This window comes from Chamaea fasciata, unplaced genomic scaffold (assembly GCF_029207755.1).
Source record: "Chamaea fasciata isolate MVZ Bird 193981 ecotype frontalis unplaced genomic scaffold, bChaFas1.0.hap1 SCAF_3, whole genome shotgun sequence".
NCBI lineage: Eukaryota > Metazoa > Chordata > Aves > Passeriformes > Sylviidae > Chamaea > Chamaea fasciata.
Window position 1 is genome coordinate 85038655 of NW_027094088.1, and position 21331 is coordinate 85059985.

Below are 21331 nucleotides of genomic sequence, written 5' to 3' on the forward strand. Positions count from 1 at the left end.
TAACCTTTGCACTTCTTTGGTTTGATCCCTGAAGCCTCATTTACCAGAAACATAGTAAGCACAATTATGAATCTGCATACTGTCTACATGATTAATTGAGTGCTTAGGTGTAATTATGCACTGCTTTGATTATTGTTAGTGGCTTTGTGCAAGTGGAGTTGTCCCTGGATAGTTATCCAAAGACTTCATTTTTCACAAAACCTCTTGCTTAAGTTATTAAAATGCTCAGTGCAAACAGAAAATCAGAAGCCTTGGGTACAACACTAATTAGCTTTAAATTATTATCACTGTTTTTCATGCTCCTCTAGTGATATTTATCAGCCAAGTTAGGACTTCTGAGTATCTTCCAGAATGAATATTAAGGACATAAAGTTTTATATACAGCATTTGCTTCTCTGCTCTGTCACATTTTCTTCCCCAGAATGTACCCTGGCAATCTTCAGTTATCATCCCCTTTTTTTGTACATTTTTTCCTGCTTCATCATTTTGTTTTAATTTATTCCCTTTGTCTCATCTCTGGTGGATAATCTTTTAAATGACAGGCTTACAAAATTCTTAGAATTCTTGTGATCAATTAAAATATTTTTTTTTATTCAAGTAATTTAAATATGCTGATGTCTCTGACCTGCCCTGGTAGAAGGACCTGGGGCTACTAGATTAATTGTATGTATTAACACTCTTTAGTCCATTTTATCTTTTTGTTCCCTATAACTTTTCTATGTGCTGATATTTTGCTAGTGGTTTACACATGTGGTGTATGGGGAGGACTGTGTGTTTAATGACAGAGAATTTGAAAATATTTTAAGATCTACTAAAACACGGTGTCCAGCACACGGTACACTTACTAACACTGGACCCTTTGTGGTGGATGGCAGGGGTACTCACCAGATTACAGGGTAGATGCCTCAGATGCAGGGGATTACAGACTCTGGATTGCTGCCCAGGCCTGTGCACTCCATGCTCCGTGGGTCAGATAAGCACTTCCACAGCAGGTAGCAAGCACCTGGGCAGGTAAGGCTGCAGTCCCAGGCTGTGTGGAGAGGCTTTCCCTTTAGGACACAGAGCAAGGAACATGGGCAGCTGGTTGGGACAGGAACTGCTCTGTTTATGTCCTTAATGATGACTGCCCTGGAGCCGCTCTCAGCTTTGCAACTTGGTCTGCATGTAGGGAATTCATGGCCAGAAGGGTTGAGTAGCTGTATGAGGACGCATTGATTGCTGAGAGAGAGTCCCTGCTTTTTTTCAGTCTTAATTAGAAAGGTAAGGAGATGCAGTGGAGTGGTCAGAGGAGGGGACAGCCTTCTCCTGGGCCGCTGTGTGGGCTGGACACTAGCTCTATCTGCTTCTTTTGGTATCATTGACCTTCCCTGCCACTGTTAGGGGGTGTGTTAGGAAGGGGTACTCCAGTGACACCTGCAAGCAGGTGGTGGTTTCCTTCTTTCAGAGGCAGGGGATATTATAATATTGAATATGTGATGCAGTGAAAGTTTGTTTGTATAGTCAAATATAGATACATATAATATGATGAATTGCAGCAAGGAAGTGTGAAGCAATGGCAAAGGGATTATGTGAGTTCTGCAGGCTTACATTCTGCTGTGTATTAAATGGTTAAAATGGAATGATTCTGATGAATGCTTCAAATTTTCCCTCTGTTATACTGACTCTTCTAAACAGCCTTACAAAAATACAACCCTGGATTCATATTCTGTAGCTTTTTTACTCACATTCAGCCCAGGTGCCGTATTACGTCAAATATGAATATTTAAGTATATTTGGGATTTTATATTTTAGTGTTTCATACACATCACCGACACTGTGCTCCATAAAATTTTCCATTTGCTTTATTAATGCAGGACTGAGGGATCTGTTTTCTTAGAGGGAGTATATCATCCAAATAGGCAGAAACACATTTGTATCTTGGACACTTCTCGTTAAAATGATTCAGAACAATACTGATGGAAAATGTAAATAGGAGAAGTTTAGTGTTCTTTCTGATTACCAAAAACTGTAAGTTTAATGGATTTAGGCCTCAGGGAAGCACTGTGGAAGTTCACTTTTATTATAAATTCAAAGGTACCTTTAGAAGGAAATTATTATAGCATACTTATATTTATCATGGTACTTGATAATTAGCTAAACACAAAGCCTTTGATGTCTTCATTCCTTTGTGGAAGTATGTATGTTTATAAAGATGTGTAATGATACTGCAAGGCAAATTAATCAGTAATTTAATTTTTTCTACTGATACTGATTACCTAATAATAAAATTGATTTTTAATAGTAGTTAAACAAGTTTTCAAAACGATTTTGCAGAATCAAATGAGCGTTTTTTTACATATTTTCTATCTGAAATACTCTATTATTGGAAAACAGTTTTACTAGGTTTGGAACCCTCCCCATATTTCTGATCTTTTTTTTTTTTTTTTTTTTTTTTTTTTTTTTTTTTTTTTTCTGTATTTCACAGGGCAAGGGGCTTCTTGGACCACCTGTAAGTATCAGTTTTAAAATTCATAAATATAAATCTGTTCAATCAATCTGTTTGAGTATTTAATAAAGCTATTGTACTGTAATTAAAAGTAATCCAGTGTAAAAAGAGATGGTTTTAATCCTGATGCTCTATGTCTATTATGTATGTTTTCTTCAGCTACCCCTGAGGTCTGTGGTATATGGGGCAAGAATATTGGTGTCTGAAGGCATAGTTTGTTATTTGTGAGAATTACCTGTTCTCAGTCCTTGGATGTTTGTTACATAGGGATTATGTGGTATAAAAATACTATTTTCCTTGGTTGTTGTAGGGTCCAGCTGGTGCAGCAGGACTTCCCGGGGAAGTAGGTCGTGCTGGTCCACCTGTAAGTACTACTGTGTTTGCTGAAAATGCAGGTTTATTCAACTGCTAGAAGTTACTTAAAGAAGAAATTTGCCATCTAAATACTATTTGGCCTATCACAGCATTTTCAAAAGCGTTTTTTTTTTTTTTTTTTTTTTTTTTTTTTTTTTTTTTTTTTCCCTCTGCAGTGATCAGTGGTAGAAGAAGGAATATGTTTGATGCTCATCAGAAATAAGAACAATGAATAGCAGGGCCACCTGTCAGATTAGAATTAAATGTTTCAGAGTGTCCCGTACTCTACTCCTCCCCTTTTCAAGGGAAGCTGAAATCAAAAAGCAGACCTGACAGAAATACAGGAAATTTAAACCTTAACTACTTAAACTACTGATTTTCATTTGCATACCAGTGAACATGGGAATTCAGTATTTCTTCTCGGTCTCCCTTTAAGTGTGGCTCCATCTATTGACCTGACTGCCGAAATGTGCCCTCAGTTTCACCATACTGTCATATTTTGACACCACACTTCACTGAAATGGAAGCTGAAACCAATTGGTGCTTTTCTACTTGAAATCTGAAATAGCATTAAAATTTTGCTTAAGAAAACCTAATTTTTAATGCAATTATATAAATGAATTGAAAAAGAATATTAAAAGCTGCCAATTTGTTTCAGAAGATGATCCATCTAGCTCACTGTCTTGTCTGTAGGAGGGGCAAGAATAGATACCAAGGGAAGTGTACAGGGTGTTGGTAAAATGGCATCTTCTGTCATACTGTCGTGCATTCTCACAGTTAGTTGGTAGTTCAGACTGCCTGAATCAGAAATGACATCTGTGATGCCTTTTCAAAAGCTGCATGTGAGCCTTCCCTCCATTAATGTGGTCAGTCTCTGAATCCATTTATATCTCAAGCCTCCATAACACACTGTAAGAATGAATTTCACAATGTAATTATGCATTGCATGGAAAGGAATGACTCTACAGCTTTAATGTTTTGAGAATTAATTGATAATTTTTCTATATTAATCTTGTTTATTGCATTTATGACTTAATGAAATGTCAGTAATGTTGAAAAAAGTCAGTAAAAAGTAATGTTGAAATGGCAATATTAAGTTAAAAGGTGGTCTCTGCCCAATTATTGGATCTATTATAATTAAAAACCTTCAGAAAAAGGTAATTTGCAGAGGTTCCACCTTGTCTTTACTTAAGAGAGCACTCAGCATCAAAGTTTCACAAACAGGAAAAAATTCCAACTTGGTAAATTCATCTTGTGCTCTGAAAAAGTAGATTTTCTCCTCTCTCTACTTTTGCCAGTTACTAGAGTTCTTTTAGTTCATGACTTGATAGCAGTTATAGAGGAGGAGTGCATAGATGATGCTGTGGTCATATGTTTCAGATTTCTAAAGCAGGCAAAAATGTTTTGGTTTTCTTGTGACTCCTATTTCACAACACAGCTGCCATTCTACTAAAAAAAATAGTTTTTCCATTCTTTTCTGGGAGCCATGTTATGGACTGAGGTTTTTACTGCCTACTTAGTCTGTCCTTCTGTAGCCACTTGGTTTCTCACTGTTGTTGTGTGATCAGAATATGTGACTACTGGTTGTTATTATTACTATCAATCAACTAAATTATTTTACCCTTTTAAAGGGAGATCCAGGAAAAAGAGGGCCACCAGGGCTACCAGGACCTCCAGGTCCTCCAGTAAGTGATTACGTTTAATATGTGGTTACATCTGAATTTTGTGTTGTTGCTGCTTGAACAAAACTTCTTCCCAAGTTCTAGAGCTGAATACTGACTTTAGGATACCAGAAAAAAATTGATCTTCAATTTAGAAATCAAGTTTCCACTCTTTATGGTTATAAGAAGGTAGTTTGAAATGCAAATTGTTTAACGTCCATCAAGATGCCTTCCTCTTTCTGTAAACTGCAAATACACAGGTTTTACATTGCCCTGTGAATCATAATACTGTAAATGTAGTCTATGTTGGGCCTCACTGGTATTACTTCAGTAGAGGCAGGCTTTTCTCTGTTAGGAGAAGAAAAAAGTATTTGGCTCATGAGACAGAGATATACACTTCCAAGTGGGTTGAGTTCTAATGTCTTTCTTGCAAGCAGATCTTCTACTTGCAAGGAATAGAAGAGAGCACAGCAGTGTTTTGCTCTCCAGGGGAACAGCTACTTTCTTTTTAACCTCTTGGGAAGAGGGATGTGTGTTATGCCTTTGTCTTGTGGCAATTTACCTGCTCAGAGAAACAAAATGGAGAGTTTGGCAGACACGTCTCAGTCTGGGTGCTGGGAAATGCAACCACTGGGAAAGGTGTCATGCTAATGCCTTTTTAAAAGCTGTATTGTTCCTCTGCTGGGAACCTCCTTCCCCCACTCTTAGCGGAGACCCTGAATGGCTTGTTTCTTGTTTTCATGAAAGTTGCCAGAGAACTGGCAGAGGCATTTTAAAAAACATGAATGGCGAATTGGAGAAGTTTGGAAATAAGTGGAAATAGGTTCTCAATAGTGGCCCATAGTGCTCCTATTCCTTAAAGTTTTGTCTGTTTTAGGTTTCTGAAGTGCCACAGTTCCACTCCAGTTGATGACATTATGGATCCAAATACTCTCGGCTCTTTAAAAATCCTTCTGCATATAAGAAGACCATTCTTTAAGGAGCTCTCTCCCTAAAGTCTCCTGTGCGTTTCTCTGAAACTGGGTGCTTCCTCCCACAGGGCTTCAGAGAATCCAGCTGCTGCTGTGAAATAATCTTTCTCCCTCTTGTGCCTCATAAACCTCCTGTTAGCTTCCATCAAGTATTTGATTTAACTGAGGAAAGGTCTTGCCCCCACTGAGTCCATCTCATTCTACACTGATGTCTAGATTATTGCAACTGTCATCTACCAATGCTTTTGGGAAGATTGTTTTCCCTGAAAAAATTATTTTCTCTGTAAAGACCTGAATCTTTTGGTGAATGGCACTAAGTTATACTTATTATAGAAATTGTCTTGGTTTCTGTAGGAAATTAATGGGATTTAGACATATTTTTTCTATATTTAACAGAAAGAATATTTGAGGGAGTTTAAAGAGCAAGAGAAATATTTTGGAGTTTTTTGAAAAGTTATTCTGAGTTAGAGAATAGGCCTGCAGTCCTATAATAAAATCCTACAGTTAAGGTGCTTTTCATGTGAGAGATCCTTTGGTTGATTGTATTTCTGATTCCAGGTTTAGATAGTTGTTTTGTCTAATCACTGTGTTGCCTAATGGGTTATGGTCTGGTTATTTCTGTATTGCTGACTTTGATTAATTTAATTTAATTTAATTTAGGGGACAATTGGTCTTCAAGATGGCGACGTGTTGGTAAGATCATTTTCCATGTTTTCATTTCTTTTTAAGCAATCTCAGACAATCTTATTCAGCCTATGTGGTAATAACTATTGTGAATACTTTTCCAGTGTCCCAGTGCTTGTCCTCCTGGCCGCCCAGGACATGCTGGCTTAATGGGTATGAAGGTAAGAGAACTTGTTTGTTCCAGAATTCCTTCCAGACATGCTGTCTCAAGTCACTAGGGAGTGCAAAATTACAGACTTGAAAAAGGGCATTTCACTGTTAATTTCAAAAAAGATTGCATCAGTGTGGTTGCTTATGGTTATTCAACTCTTGACTGCCAAAATAACCTCTTGTTGGTGAAATCTCTTGCTACTCCTCTAATCTTCACTGTAAAATTTATGTGTGGTCCTGAGAGGATTAGAGTATGTGAAGCATTGATTCATTCATTTCCTGGATCATTTGTGGTCTGACTCCAGAAACTCTAAATATTCCCCCAGATCCCTAATGTTTTTGACTATTTTTTCTCTTCTTGGGAGTCATGTAACATACTAAATTGAAATTAACATGTTTTGAGTCTCACTTTAGCTAAGATTTTTTAAATAAATTTTTTGCTGGTTTCTGGAAATACAGTTGGCCTCAGGAAATTTTTATGGGATATCATAAGAAAAAATACTAACCTACCTAGAACTGCAGCCTTGTTAGATCCAGAAGCAGATATTTTGAGCATGGTATTTATAATGACAATGTCTAGTGTTTCCTAGACAGGTGAGGAAGGAGTAGTGAATGGGGTTTGAGAGGGAACAGCAAGAGACCTCTCTGCAGTCTATGCCTGTTTTGGAAAACTATTTTAATTTTGAACAGCCTCTATTCATTTATTTATTTAGGGTTTTTGTGTTTATTTTAGGGGCAAAAAGGTTCAAAAGGAGAGTCTGGTGAACCAGGAAAACAAGGTTATAAGGTAAAATTAAAAAAAGGGGAAAAAACTGCTGTTGTTAGCAAATCATAGTACTTTAGCCTTGCCTTCAAAAGTAGTACTATATTTTGTTAGAAGTATTAATTGTTTTAACAGAATGCATGAAGCGATACTACATATCACAGTGCTCCAGAGTAACCAAAGGCACATCTCTATTCTTCATTCACCTGTATTATGTATTTATTATGATGCACAAGTCTTGCTTTTTATTTTGATTGTTCAATTTAATTATTATAGAACTTAAGGGAAAATTGAAGCTAAGATGAATAATTGAAAAACTTTCAAACATTTGAATGCAGGATAATTCCCTGAATTTACCAAGTTATCTGATCTGCAGCACAAATGAGTACTTACATGAAGAATGAGAGGGAAAAATACATTTGAGGGGGAAATGACACAGCATGAATTCATGAACAGAGGCCAGGTCCAATTCATCTTGAAAACTGAACTGTTAATTCTCTCGAGGTGCTTCTTTTGAATTTACCTTGTTATATAACCTCTTTAATATTGAAATATTTGCAAGAAATTTTCAGATTTGCATTGCCTTGTTCCATGCTTCAGTGTTGCTCAAAAAACTTTAGAGAAAACTTTTTGCAGTTTTAGTCTGGAAGAAAAAGAAATCATAGAATCATAGAATGTTAAGAGGTTGGAATAGACCTTAAAAATCATCTTGTCCGACCCCTCTACAGGGACACCTCCTACTACACCAGGTTTCTCAAGACCTTATCCAGCTTGGCTTTGAGCACTGACAGGGTTGGAGCATCCACAACTCCCCTGGGAAACCTGTTCCAGTGTCTCACTACCCTCAGAGTAAAGAATTTCTTCTTTAGGGCTAACCTAAATTTCCCTTCTTGCGATTTGTACCCTTTACTCCTTGTGCTATCACTACAGTACCTGATGAAATCCTAAAGACATTAATGTCAAGAAAAACTGGAATGACAGATTAAGGGTAAAATATCATTATTCTTTATACTGAGGTTTCTTTAAAATTACCATTATGACTAATAATAGAATGTAATGTGAACCTGAACAAGTCTGAACTGCGTGAGGAAGTGGTGTGACTTCATTTGGATTTCTTTCAGGCAGGACATGGTGAAGAAAACATTAAGTAGGAAATGCATCTCGTAGGATGACAGAGCAATATGCATGGTATGGATTGGCCACAGATGTATTCCTTTTGCTTTCCCAGGGTGAAGAAGGGGACCAAGGACCCAGTGGTGAAGTGGGAGCTCAAGGCCCTCCAGTAAAGTATTTCCTTTTAAAGTGTTACTCCTTTTCTTCAAAATGATGTACCTTTTTTTCTTATTATTGTAAGAAAACAGATATTCTAAAACCTCCATGCACCTTTCTCTTTATTCTGCCATATTGTCTGTGAATCAAAGAAGAATTATTTAAGTCCCTCTAAAACCTGCATTATTACTTGGCACAAAGCTCCATATAGTTCTATGGAACTATAGAGCTATTCATGTTCTGTGTTGTGCTTAGATTGTGAAAACAGTTGCATTTTTCCTCTTCACCTTCCTTTTCACAATTTTGATGACTCTAACTTCATTGTGTTTGAAACACAATCAACTGTGAAAATCAGACTTAGCTAAGATTTGAGGATGAAGTTGCAACCACTGAAGAACAGGGGTTTTTCCTGAAGTTTTTTCCCTTTTGGCTTGCAAAAGAAGTATCCTTCAATTATACCTTCAAGTTGTTTTCTTGTCCTGTTTCACTGTGCTTTGTTCTGACACATATCTCCTCAGCTTGTTCCTCAGCTTGTGAGGAGCTCTTATGGTTACCATGGCTGAAAAGGATTAAGGAACAAAATAAAGGGGTCATTCCAAGTAGGAGAAACAGGCATGATACCTTTAATTTCTATGGTTTATTTTCTGGTGGGGTCTCATGCTTTTTTCTTAGGTGTAAAAGTATTTATTTAATGCTATTGGTGTCCAGATTTGATACTCTACAGGAGCTTACCTTAATGCACATGGCACCTAAATGCTAAATTACAAAATTATGAACATAAACATATGATGACATAAACCTCTGGATTATTACTAGAAAAAGATAAAGAACAGACTAAGTAAAGGAAAGAGTGCATTTCTTCTGATGCTTGATCCTGAAAATGTGTCCCTGAGGCCCTGGTGCAGTGCAGACAAAGTACTTGTGTAAGAGGCAACTTCTGCTATCTGAAAGGCCCGTGGGGACCAATTCATTTTACTCAGTTTGATGAAGTTCTTTAATCACTGTGAAATAGCACAGTAGAATTTAACAAACAATTGAAGACTGACTTTCCTTTTTTCTTTTTTTGTGTGTGTTACTCATAACATTTCACTATATCACCAATTGGCCACCATAAAAACAGACTCTAAAATATTGTTTTCTAAATTAAAATTTGGGATTCATAATATGCATAAAGCAATATCAGAGAGGTAACTCATGTGAAAAAGGATGGACAATGCTTTAGAGACATAGATGGAGAGCCTGTAGGCTCTGCTGTATCTCCTTATATAAATGAATGAATGGGGCTAAGTATCCAGTCTCCACCACAGCACCTGCAATCCAACCAATGTATTCCACTGACAAGATTTGCATAAGATAGCCACCCCTGGGAGAGGTGTTGCTTTTGATAGTAAGTATTGGATGCCACAGTGTGCCTACTTCCACCTTTGATCTTAGAAGCAATTACAGTGTGTTCATCTGCCTTGTGGGGCTGCTGTAGTGATTGTTGCATTATCATGATTTTTCCCACCTTTTAAGTTGACAAGGCTTCAAATATTCTGTGCAAGATTCCACCTAACTTTGAGGAGCAAGTAGAGGCTGCCAATGTGGAATCTGCTCAAGGAGTGGGTTTGCTTAAGTTTGTGTAGCTGTTCCAATAATGCAGCTGCAGGACAAGCATATTATGGCTGAGGGTTTGTTCTCTGCAGGGAGGAAACATCACAGGGAGTGTCAGTCTTGGGATAAGGAAGACAGAGAAGCCAAATTTCCCACAAGACTATTTTGAAGGAAAGTGACGACAGCTGTGATAGTAGTTATGGTACATCCTGCTCCATTAGGATGTCTACTCAGTTTAGCATCTTAGTGGACATTGAAATTTAGCACTTGTACTCTCAAAAACATTGCCCTATATTATCTGCCTCTGGAGCTCTGTAAAATCTCCTTCATCTGTCCAATCCCCCATTTAAGACAACTTAGCACTTTTGCAAATTTCGCCATCACAAGTTCCTTTCACACAAACTGCAGATGAGAATGCTCCAAGTCTGAGGTAACCAAGAAGAAAAATCAGTGGGGCTTTTTTTGTCCTTATGGTGTATTTGTAGTTTTATCATACAGCCTGATAATTTTCTTACTCTTTTTAAAATCCTAAAATTAGTAAAATATCAAATGACCATATAAATTAAGAATTATAATACAGCAGCAGTTAGATTTCACATTTAATACTAAGAAAATAGTAAAATAATCATAAAGAAAGAGAAAGAACTCTTGAGTGTTCTGTCTGAAAGCAGAAGTTTTTAGAACAGTTCTGTTGAGGATTTTTTTAGGACAGTTCTGATGAGAAGAATTAAGCATAATTTTTGAATATACTTTTCTATTTCAGGGCATTCTAGGTATCAGAGGTATAACTGGTATAATGGGACCTAAAGGTACCAAAGTGAGTATTAACCTTTCTTTCTATAAAATGGCCTATATATATATATATCTATATCTATATATCTATATCTATATCTATATCTATATCTATATCTATATCTATATCTATATATATATATATATATATATATATATATATATAAAAAGCATGCCTCTGAATATTTTAAAAGCTTATTTAAGTTTCTTCTTTCCTGTATTTCCTTTCTCCTGCCAGCTGTATTTCCATTGCTACTGTACTTCTTGTTAGGAAGAGCGGTAGCTCAGTAATCTTAATTGATGAAGAACATGTACTCTTCACTTCTTTCCCCCAATCCTTACATTTATGGTAGTTTTGTATGTGTGAAGGTCTGTAGTTAGCAAGATAGCAAGTGATAACAATTATAAACTATAGCATATTTTAATTGAATCTAAAATTTATTAGGTAGTCCCTCCTGTGGTTTGTATCTATCTATGCCTTTTACCACCATGATCATCCCAGTTTTTGTCAGGAGTTTTTATTGAGAGTTGGTTCTTTTTCCCATTCTTTGTTTGACATCTCTGTGTTTTAAATTGCTGCCAGTGGGATTAATAATTATGTGGGTTCTTAATTTGCTGGACATTTTTCCTTCTATCTGTTATTTCAAACCTGGGTGCTACATTTTTAGTCTTGTAATCTTGTTAAATCTTGTTAAAATGGTAAAAAATTCTGCAAGGAATAGAACATAGCAATCCTGCCACTGTTTCCTTCTCCAGAAGTCAAATCACGTAAATCTTGTGATTATCTGTCTTCAGAGACAGCATCAAATTTCTCCTGATTACAAATCTTCTCATGAATGATCCTTCCTAACATCTTGGACATGTTTGCTAAGCTATTACTATCTTACTTAGTTTTCCTGGCCTTTGTGTGTTCTAATTCTTTGTAGATATTTGCCTACATTTTTTTGTAATGGTTTGTCTACTTGAAATATTTACCATATCTGTTTGACAAAGGAGTTCCATGTTCTCTCTAAATCTTTTTCAAAACATTTTTTTTCTCTCCATTTACATTTATTTACAGGGTAGTGATTACACTGTTTCCTTGAAACATAGATGATAAAAATAGCAGCACTTCACTTGATGATTTTTCTGCACATTTTGATGTTTTTCTATTATGTGGTGAAGGGTACAGTATATTTAAAGAAGACACAGAGATTTTTTTCAAGTAGCATGTAAAGATCTACTTCCTTCCTAGATTTTTTAGAGAATGATCTGAATGTTGTTTTTTGGCTGATATTTTTTCATATTTAAATATATTTGCTTTCATATCTCTATTAAAAAAACCAAGGTAAATGAAGAGAATTGATTTGCTTTGTTGTTTTTTTTTTTTTTTTTAATTGGAGCTATAAAGCTCTTTCATCTGTAGAGATTTTGTAGCTCCTAGCAAAGCAAGAGGATGCATAAGTTGTTACTGCTCCAGCAGATCACTTTAATATATTTTGTTTTATCTATTTGTTTTGTAGGGAGCTCGTGGTCTTGATGGTGATCCTGGTCCCCAAGGTCTTCCTGGTGCACCTGTAAGTAGGGTGTGGGTTATCCAAACACTTCCCAGTTAGTGCAGCTTCGCAGCTGTGAGTCAAATAAGCCTCTGATTAATCCAATTCTATTGATTTCCCGCAGATGAATAAATGATATTACAGTTATATCAAGTCAGTAATGTCTTAATGTTCCCAAAGAATTTGAGGTAGATGAACCCATTTTAACTTCTTAGTCTGTGATGGTTTCCTTTTCCTTCTGAGTCCTACTGTGCATTAGGGTGGCTTGGAATTTTTTAGGTATCAAACTGGAACAAGACCCGTACAGGGCGATTTTTGCTTGCAATGGCCAGTAACTCTGTGTTAAACAAACAAGTGCAACATCCCTTGCTTAGACACTCCTAAAATCTCAGGTGATGGCTTGAGCTGTGTTTTTTAAAATAAATCTGTTGGCTGCAGCTTTAAGAAACTGCATTTTTAAATATAGTGTGATTTTGAGATGTCTACTTTCACCAAAGGTGAATTGTACTCGATTTTCTGAGAGGCTTAGCTAAAAAATACAAGGAAGTTTATTCTGCTTTCATTGATATTTTTTTTTTTTCTGTAGGGGGATCAAGGACAGAGAGGTCCACTAGGAGAGGCAGGTCCAAAGGGAGAAAGGGTGAGTGCAGACACATTTTGACTCAATTTTGAAATGACTTACAAACATTAGTTACTTAATAGCACATAAACAGTGCATAACTGGTACTCACAGAGTCATGTGTATCTGAATGAGTATGCATTGACATTCTTTTAATCTGTCATTTCATTGTCTTTAGCTTAATTTTTAAATATTGTTATTATTCTCAGGGTCCTCAAGGTACAAGAGGGATCAATGGCCTCCCTGGGCCTAAAGGAGAGCCTGTATGTATATTTCATTTCTTTATTTTCTTCATTTGCTGTTACTTTGTGTATTAGTGCTTGGGCAAAATCTTTTCCATGTTACAATAATTTTTTTTTCTTTTTTCAAGGGCTTACCAGGAGTTGATGGCCGTGAAGGGATCCCTGGAATGCCTGGAGCTAAAGTAAGGCACAGTTGGCATATTTCTGAGCTTTGGTAGTGCCCTAGATTTGTTCATTAATTTGTGGCTGCTGCTCATGGCTTTATGCACATGATGAGGGTAATTGAATTAACATTTTTTTTACTACAGAACCGAAAGTATGTCAACAGTGCATTCCAGAAATAAAATTTTCCCTCATGTTTGATTTGCATAAATTACAACTTAAAATGTTTTACAGGGTGAACCAGGAAAACCTGGAGCTCCAGGTGATACAGGGCTCCAGGGATTGCCAGTAAGTATCAAGTATTTTACCTTTGAAAGGTAGGCTCAGTTCAAATCATAGAAAGGCTGTGTACAGGTTGATTTGATATTAGAGTAATTCCAGTGAAAATATAAGCAAAAGGCTCAGGGGAGAGTATGTGTAATGCAAGGGGAAATTCTGCTATGTGTATGCAAAACCTTTGCACAAAAGTCTAGATCTCCTCATGATGCCATTGTGAGGAACTCGCCCTCACAAAACATGTATGGCCAGGATATGATTCTTCTCGTGTTTCTCCTACCTGAGACCCTGAGGATACTATGATGTGACCCCAGAATTAGGGCTGGTCTCATTGTATTGACCAGGGCCAAACTATTCCCAGGCTGAGCAGGAAAAGCTGAACTTCTAGTCCAACATACCTTCCATGAACAATCATCCTTTGATATTCTGCTGGCTCAGAACATCTGGAATGCATCATGCTAATGCTTCTTTCTGTGGGTCTTCAGTGTTCCCTGTGGTGAACTTACAGGGAATCACTAGTGCTTTATGGGCTCTTTCAGAAGGTAATCCTCGTGCATTAACTAAATTTAAAAACTGTACCAATTGTCAAAAGCTAAATAGAAGCCTCTTTAACACACTTTTCTATAGGAGTGATTGTGAAGAATGGTGAAGGAGATGTTTTAAAACAGAATTGGACATAAATTTGTAATACTTAGTGAACTCTTCAGCTTATAAGACAATTTGGTAAAAGCATACTTGATATGTTGCAGAGAAGTGAGGAGGGAATGAAAAAGGTCCAAAAGGTAAATTAAATTAAACTCTGCACCTCCAGTCTCAGCATACTGGGACAAGTATGTATTTCTAGTGTAAGACAGAAAAAGTCACAACTCCTTACTAATGTATGCTCCTTTTGCAATATATAAAATAAAAATAAAACTCCTTGTCTATTACTTTGTAAACAGAAAGAATTCAAGCTTGGTCTCTTATTGGATGAAAGTGCTTCAATATCAAGTAAAAGGATTAGAAATACTGAAGCATGAGAGAGACTTTTTTATTGTTTTAATGCTATTTCCAATCTCCCTAACAACAAATAAATGTAAATCTTTTTTCTTCCAGGGTTTCCCAGGCTCTCCAGGTATGAAAGGCATTCCTGGCCCAAAGGTAAAACATCTTCAGTATTGTCTTTCTTATCTAAAACACAAATAAAGTGCTGAAGTATCTAAAGTTCTAAAGTATTCAATGAAATTGTACTGACCTTCTCTTTTGTTAAAAGAAAAGCCTTAGACTGAAGGAATTAAATATAGTTTTTAATCAAATTTGGCCTGTGCATTTTCGTGATTCTTGTGCTACACAACGTGGTTTTCATTATTCTAAGTGTTAAACACCTAAAAAGGACCATTTCCTTTTAAATTTGTGGAAATTGTTGCTAGAGGAAGCTTTTGACATGTCTATCTCACTACAATTTGAAATGAACGATCTTGTAATAAGAATATTATTTATAGCCACCTTAAACTGATTCAATCACAGAGATTGTTGTCGCTATTTAGGTAGCACCAAATTGCAGCAGCAATTCCAATTTAGTTAAAAAATTGTTGTAAGATTGAGACTGTGGAATGTTTAAGACAATATTTGTGTTTAGCTGTAAGTAATTGAAAAAGCAAACTAGACTGAGACATGATTTTTTGTCTGAAATTACATGGAGTGATACTGCTTTCTGTGATTTGAAAGCAGCAATCAAATCTATTTGGGATTTGTCAGCACACAAACAGCAAAGGAACTGAAATCTGACTTTTGAAAAATTAGATAGAAAGGTTTGGTCAGAGTTAAAGGAACAGCAAAAATAAGGCAGAAGTTAAAAAATTAATGCAGGCTGATTTTGTTTAGACCTGATTGCTTTCCTTCTTTTAATTATTTATTTTAAATGGAAGGGCAAACCATTGGCTTGGCTAATATTTTTCATTTTCTGCCCAACAGGGTAATAAAGGTCCTCCTGGGGTGCCAGGGTTAATGGGAAATCCTGGTAAACAGGTAAAACCATCAATCTTATACAAAAGATCTAGAAAAACATATAAAAAAATCACTTTTCAAATTCATTGCATTTCAAATTTGTTCCCCAAAACAGGGTCAACAGGGCCCAGAGGGAGAAGCAGGTCCAACGGGACCCCGAGGACCACCAGTAAGTATGGAATAAATTTCTAATTGAGAATAGGTAAAATTGCAGTGTCTCAAGATAGGGTTGCTGAAGCTAGCCACAAGGTAAAATTATTATTTATCACATGTTCTAATTTTTGAGGTAAATACCTGTTCTTTGCCCTCTGTACCAAGAGGATGTGCTTCATCACATGGAGAAATACAGTCCTATATATGTCCAATAATGTCCTATGATTGTTTTTGACTTTAGTGAAAAGTTAAATTTTTAACCTTTGTTTATATTGTTCTTGTCTTTGTATTTAAATACGCCAAGTAAAAACTGAAACAAAGGGAATAATTGTGGTTTGTGAAAAAAATCTGGAACCAAACTCCGGTTGTTCCACTGAACAGTCAGGTTGGCATTATTAACATAGATATAGTGGTGTGAAGAATAGGATTTATCTTTCATTGGTAACCCTGCTGTTGCAATTTCTTTCCCTGGAGATTTTCCTTAATACTAGAAAGGTTTGGAAGACTGGAGAAATTGCTGCTGGGCAGGTAGCTGGCTGCAGGAAGTAAATCTGCTAAGAAAAGTGAACTGATGGTATTTGTTAAGGCTCAGTTTTGAAGAAAAAGGACAACTGGATACTGGAGAGTGTTGGGTACTGCTTTCTGATTTTCTCTAGAGGGGACCTGACGTGGTTTGAAGCTGCATAAGGCTGATCTAATTTCCCTTTGCTGTTAATTCTTCTGGATGGAGAGGGATAAGAGGATCAGTGATTTGAAGAAAATTTTCATGTACAAATATTCATTCTGATGACATTAACCGGACTTCAGGCTCTGTAAACAATTGGTTTTTCAGGCTTCCCTCTTGCCACTGATACCCTGGGGATGATTTCCTGGAATTTTCTGAGCTTCTGCTAAAATACAATGACACAAGTTTTGCTCATGCAGTTGTAGGGTTATTCTCATACGAGGTTTAGTGAGGTTCTGTGTATGATTTATTTGTAAGGGTCAGGAATATCTTCTCTGAATTAACTCCTAAACATACACCAGCAGTCAGGGAAGTAACAAGATTCCATTTTCTTCTGTGGGTTTTTTTTTTTTTTCCTGTGGTTTATGCTATCAGGTGCTAGACGTATTAATTCATGAGACCACGTTTATTTTGGACAGTCTTTCCATTGCTGCTTTGTCCACAGCTGCCTAAGGATGATACAAAAAGGGATTATAAGAGCATTTACTAGGCTGGAATACAGGTGTCTTTCAGCATCCCAAATACCCAAATTGCAAACAAGTTTTTGTTTTTGCCTTTGTTTTTGTTCTTTGTATTTAAAAGTGTTTGGTACACTCCAAAAGGTTTTCAGCCCTGTTCTTAGGCTGATCCTGTACACTTGTGACAGGAACAATAATTATAATTGAATCAGACCAAAGTAATTGCCCACTCTGATAATGCACTGTAATCTGCTGAACTATTCTTTTAATCCTTTCAATGTGAACATGAATTTACAAAATCACCAGTCCGTAGAACAGGGGTTGACACACAAGGTTAATTATTAGTAACCCTGTAGATGGACAGAAATACTTAAAGCAGATTAAATACAGTGATTTTTCCTTTTGTCACTCTGGAGGCCAGTAAGGCATCTGGTTTCCTTGCCTTTATTTTCTCTGTGTTTATAAAGTGCACTCATTTTGGAAAACATGTAAACATTAGAACCAAAGCATAGAAAGAAAAGTTTTGGTGAATACAACACAGAGAAAGGAAGTAAATTATTGATTATGAAGTAAATTTTTATGTGGTACATCAAACAGTAAGCGACTTCTCTTCTGTAGTTCCCTTAAAGCTATAAAGAGCCTTGGATAATAACTATGGTGACTTTCATCAGCTTGAGACTAGAGACAGCATATGACTGGAATAACTTTCTTTTTTTTTTTTTTTTTTTTTTTTTTTTGAGGAGCACTTTACATCTGCACAAAAAGGGGGGTGATGTGGGTTTTTTGTTTCAGAAGGACACAGTGTTGTACTATTGAACTTCAGAGAGCTTTGGTCTAAGTTGAGTCAATATTTATTTCCCGGGTAGAGTAAAGAATGTTTTCTCTTTCTTCTGCAGCATATACATGTAGCAGATACATTTGAACTTCTTCTTTTAGGATTCTGCCCTTCCATTTCTAGGGAAAAAATTGTGCTGGTTAAATGATTCTATATGGCATGATTTTTAAACTTCTAAAAGTAGACACTTTGGCAATAAGTTGAGAAAAGCAATTGTAATGCAATTATAATTGTTCTAAGGATTTTTTTTTCTTTCCTAATCTGAAATTTTCTCACAATTTTAACTCTTGCTTGTTTTAGACCAAAATTGCATAACCAAACACTTTCAAAGCCTGAGGATTAATGGTTACTATTTTCAGGTATTTTTCTTGGCCTATTTCTTCTTATTTTGAATTATTCACTTTATAACTCACTTCAGTTCTTTTGTTTCTCCTTACCCCTTTGTTCCATTTTATTCTTGCTACAGAAGACTCAGGTAGAAGTCAGGAGGGGTTGGGCTTTTTCCTTGGAGAAAGAAAAAACTTTGATATGTTGCAGGATATGTGGAATTTCAGTCCCCTAATATATTGGTTGCACAGCAACACCCACACAAACTCCTCTTCACTCCCCTATTTCACTTACCCCTGTTCTTTGCATTGCAACTGGGTGAGACAACACAGCTGGTGGCTCCAGGAGGGCCAGAACTCCAGAGGAAAGGACATCTGGTGAAGGTCCATGGGGGGATAACAAGGCTGACTCTGCTAATATGGCCAGCAGGCCATAATATTTCCATTTGCATTAGGGAAAACCTACATGCCTACATTTGTGTTTTATTTAAAATCACGGGGGTTTTTGGCTTTATCTACTTCCAAGTGACATTTTTTGAGAAAAATTTTTCACTTCAACTAGTGTGTAGTTTTTCAAAATTACACAAGACAGCACTATCATCAGTGGCTCTGTGGGACAAACAATACTTTTGTACTGTTTGCCAAATAACTTGTAGAGTTCTCTGTCATAAACCATGTTGTTTCAGTGTATTTTGTTGTTAAACAGCTCTTGGGACGTAGTTGGAAAGATATTGTTACTAAACAGTAGATTCAAATTTTGGCCTTTTACAGTTTCACAGGGAAGATACTAAATATTTGAAAACAAGATTACTGTATCTAGTTAAAAGCTCATGGCAAACTCATGTGTTAGGAGACTCTTTTTCCTCATCTCTAACAAATATCCCTAGGAGAAACTTGCTTTAAAAAGTATCACTTTAGTCTATTGTTGCTTTTCCTTAAAAAAACTTCAACTGGCATCTGAGTGGGTAGGGAAAAAAACCCCCACCTTTTGCTATTCATGTGTTCAGTAAACTGGAAAAACCATTAGAGCAACATGGAAATTTTGCCTTTTATTTCTAAATGAAGCAGATTGTCCACCCCACTCTGTTCTGTTGGTCAACCCTATGTTTGCTTCACATTGTTCTAACCAATCCAAGTAATTACCAAACTCATTTGTGGTTTAAACATTTCTAAGTCAGTCATCATGGCAGGTGGGCCAAAGGAAGGAATTCTCAAATGTGGGAGTGTCATTCCTAATCAGTGGAATTTAGTCATGCTCCCTAAGCTGCTTAACCATTTTCTTTCATATTTGCTGAGGTTTAGTAATCTAATTTAGTTTCTGCAGAAAATATACTGACCCCTGCCTCTGCTTTTTCATCCCTTGCTTTCCTTCAACTATTTAACCTATAAATTGCTAACATTTTGAGAGCCTGTATTGCACCCTGTGGTTTTGCAGAGAGCTTGTAGTATTGAAGTGATCACTTAAAGTTCAATGCAAGTCTAGCAAATTGAGCAAACTTGATGCATATGCAGGTCAGCATTCATATATGTTGTTTTGTAATTAGGAAGGAACACATGTTTTCCCAACATTAGCAACACAGACTAAATATCCAGGTGCCTAAAATTTGATACCATGGCCCCTCTGAGAGATTTTTGAGGGGCCCTGGTCAGTTGGGTTGACTTCCTCTCTGCAAGTGCCTTTGTCTCACTATAAAGAGGAAACAGGGAGAGTACTTTGGATTTAGTACTCAAATGTCACACAACCTAAAGTTGGAGGAGAATGGTGTTTTCAGCATCTTAAGTTACTTTCAGCTAAATAATTTTCTGGTCTTTAAAGATATTTCTGTCCTGCCTATGTTGAAATGTAACTTTGGTTACCCTAAGTAGTTTAGTTTAAGTAAATAAAATGTAGCTTTTCTATCATTCCTTTTACATGACTGCAACTGAAACAATGTGTCACTTTCTATAGTTGGTAGGATGAAATGTCATTGTCCCAGTTTATATGCTATGTTTAGGAATTTGTAGACAAGTTTTTTTATATATAATTTCAGACATGTTCCACAAGTGGTGTCATAGCTTCCATTCAAGGTAGAGCTAAAGGGGTTAGTTAACATTAGAGTGTTTATAGCAGAGTCAAAAGGATAAAGTGCATTTCTATGTTGGCAGGTACTATTTATCCAGTAAACCTAAGCCTCTATGTGAATGTGACAAAACTTTTTGACCCTGCCCAATTCTGCAGGATGGTTTGTATGGGGTAGCACTTTTTCAGTCACGATTGCAGATTACATATCCCAGTCAAGTTTTATAAGCTCCAAGCCTCTTCAGTTCTTCTAGTAATGACCCCTGTCTTCCTAAACATGGTCAGATTCTTGTCTGATACCTCTTTGTTCACCCCTCCACCTCCAACAACAACTTTCTTTGACTTTTGGGCATGGTTGATCTCTGAATGTCAGCAGATATCACAATGTTGGCTTCTCCTAAGGAGTGTAGACAGTAACCTGGGTAAAAAATGGATTTGTTTTGGAGCTAGTGTACCAAAGCTGTCCTGGGCCACAGCTAACACTGTAGACACATTCAGAATGAAAGGTCTTTGCCCTCTAGACTTGGCCACAGTATCACTTATGAAGAGAATGACAGCTAGTGGGTTGTTGCTTCTGCCCAAAGCACATGGCATATTTAAGAAGGAGGGAACATTTCATGCTCCATCTACCTCTTACCATTATCCTGAACAGTACAATTTAAATGTTACTCTGGAAAAGTTGCAAAGTTACATTTAAAATCTCAGAGAAAGTTTTTTGTTGTTCTTTGTATGTTTACTCCTTTATCAAATATTACTTTACATACTTGGATGATTTCAATACTCTACTGAGGGTCAAAGAGTCCTGTTGAGGCTTCTGTGGATAAATCCTTGAACTTAAATGAGTATTTCTTCTGAGATTTTGCATGACAAAAATTTGGTAAGTTTAACCTTGTAAGTTTATAATTGGTAAATGGGTTGTATTTTGCAAAAAACTTTGAATATGAAGTTTTAAAATATCCAGAATGTACTTCGTTTATTCTTCTTTATTCCACAGAGATTTAATATTCTATGGCAATCCTATGAAAAGTATTTAGCAATATATATTAAAAATTGTTTATGACTAATAACAGAATTTTTAAGCAGTAAAGGGTTATTACAGTATATGCTGTGGATTACCTCTCAAGTGATTCTAATTAGTGTTTCAGTTATCTGGGCAACTAAGTGAGATGCAAATTACCTGGGATGTATTCTCATTCTTATTATCATTCCACTCAACTGATGAACAGGAAATCAA

The 21331-nt window shown here is 36.4% G+C and overlaps 1 protein-coding gene across 2 annotated transcripts in view; it reads left to right on the forward strand.

Annotated features, from left to right (window-relative positions):
- The window catches only part of COL9A1 (collagen type IX alpha 1 chain), a 63114-nt gene that overhangs the window by 22052 nt on the left and 19731 nt on the right, over positions 1 to 21331 (forward strand). For both annotated transcript variants that reach the window (XM_066180541.1, XM_066180542.1), the window contains 16 exons: positions 2465 to 2488; positions 2796 to 2849; positions 4471 to 4524; positions 6132 to 6164; positions 6260 to 6316; positions 7039 to 7092; positions 8297 to 8350; positions 10694 to 10747; positions 12225 to 12278; positions 12844 to 12897; positions 13086 to 13139; positions 13247 to 13300; positions 13515 to 13568; positions 14652 to 14696; positions 15510 to 15563; positions 15658 to 15711. In XM_066180541.1, coding sequence (XP_066036638.1) covers positions 2465 to 2488; positions 2796 to 2849; positions 4471 to 4524; positions 6132 to 6164; positions 6260 to 6316; positions 7039 to 7092; positions 8297 to 8350; positions 10694 to 10747; positions 12225 to 12278; positions 12844 to 12897; positions 13086 to 13139; positions 13247 to 13300; positions 13515 to 13568; positions 14652 to 14696; positions 15510 to 15563; positions 15658 to 15711 — 807 coding nt within the window. The remainder of the gene's footprint in view (positions 1 to 2464; positions 2489 to 2795; positions 2850 to 4470; positions 4525 to 6131; positions 6165 to 6259; positions 6317 to 7038; positions 7093 to 8296; positions 8351 to 10693; positions 10748 to 12224; positions 12279 to 12843; positions 12898 to 13085; positions 13140 to 13246; positions 13301 to 13514; positions 13569 to 14651; positions 14697 to 15509; positions 15564 to 15657; positions 15712 to 21331) is intronic.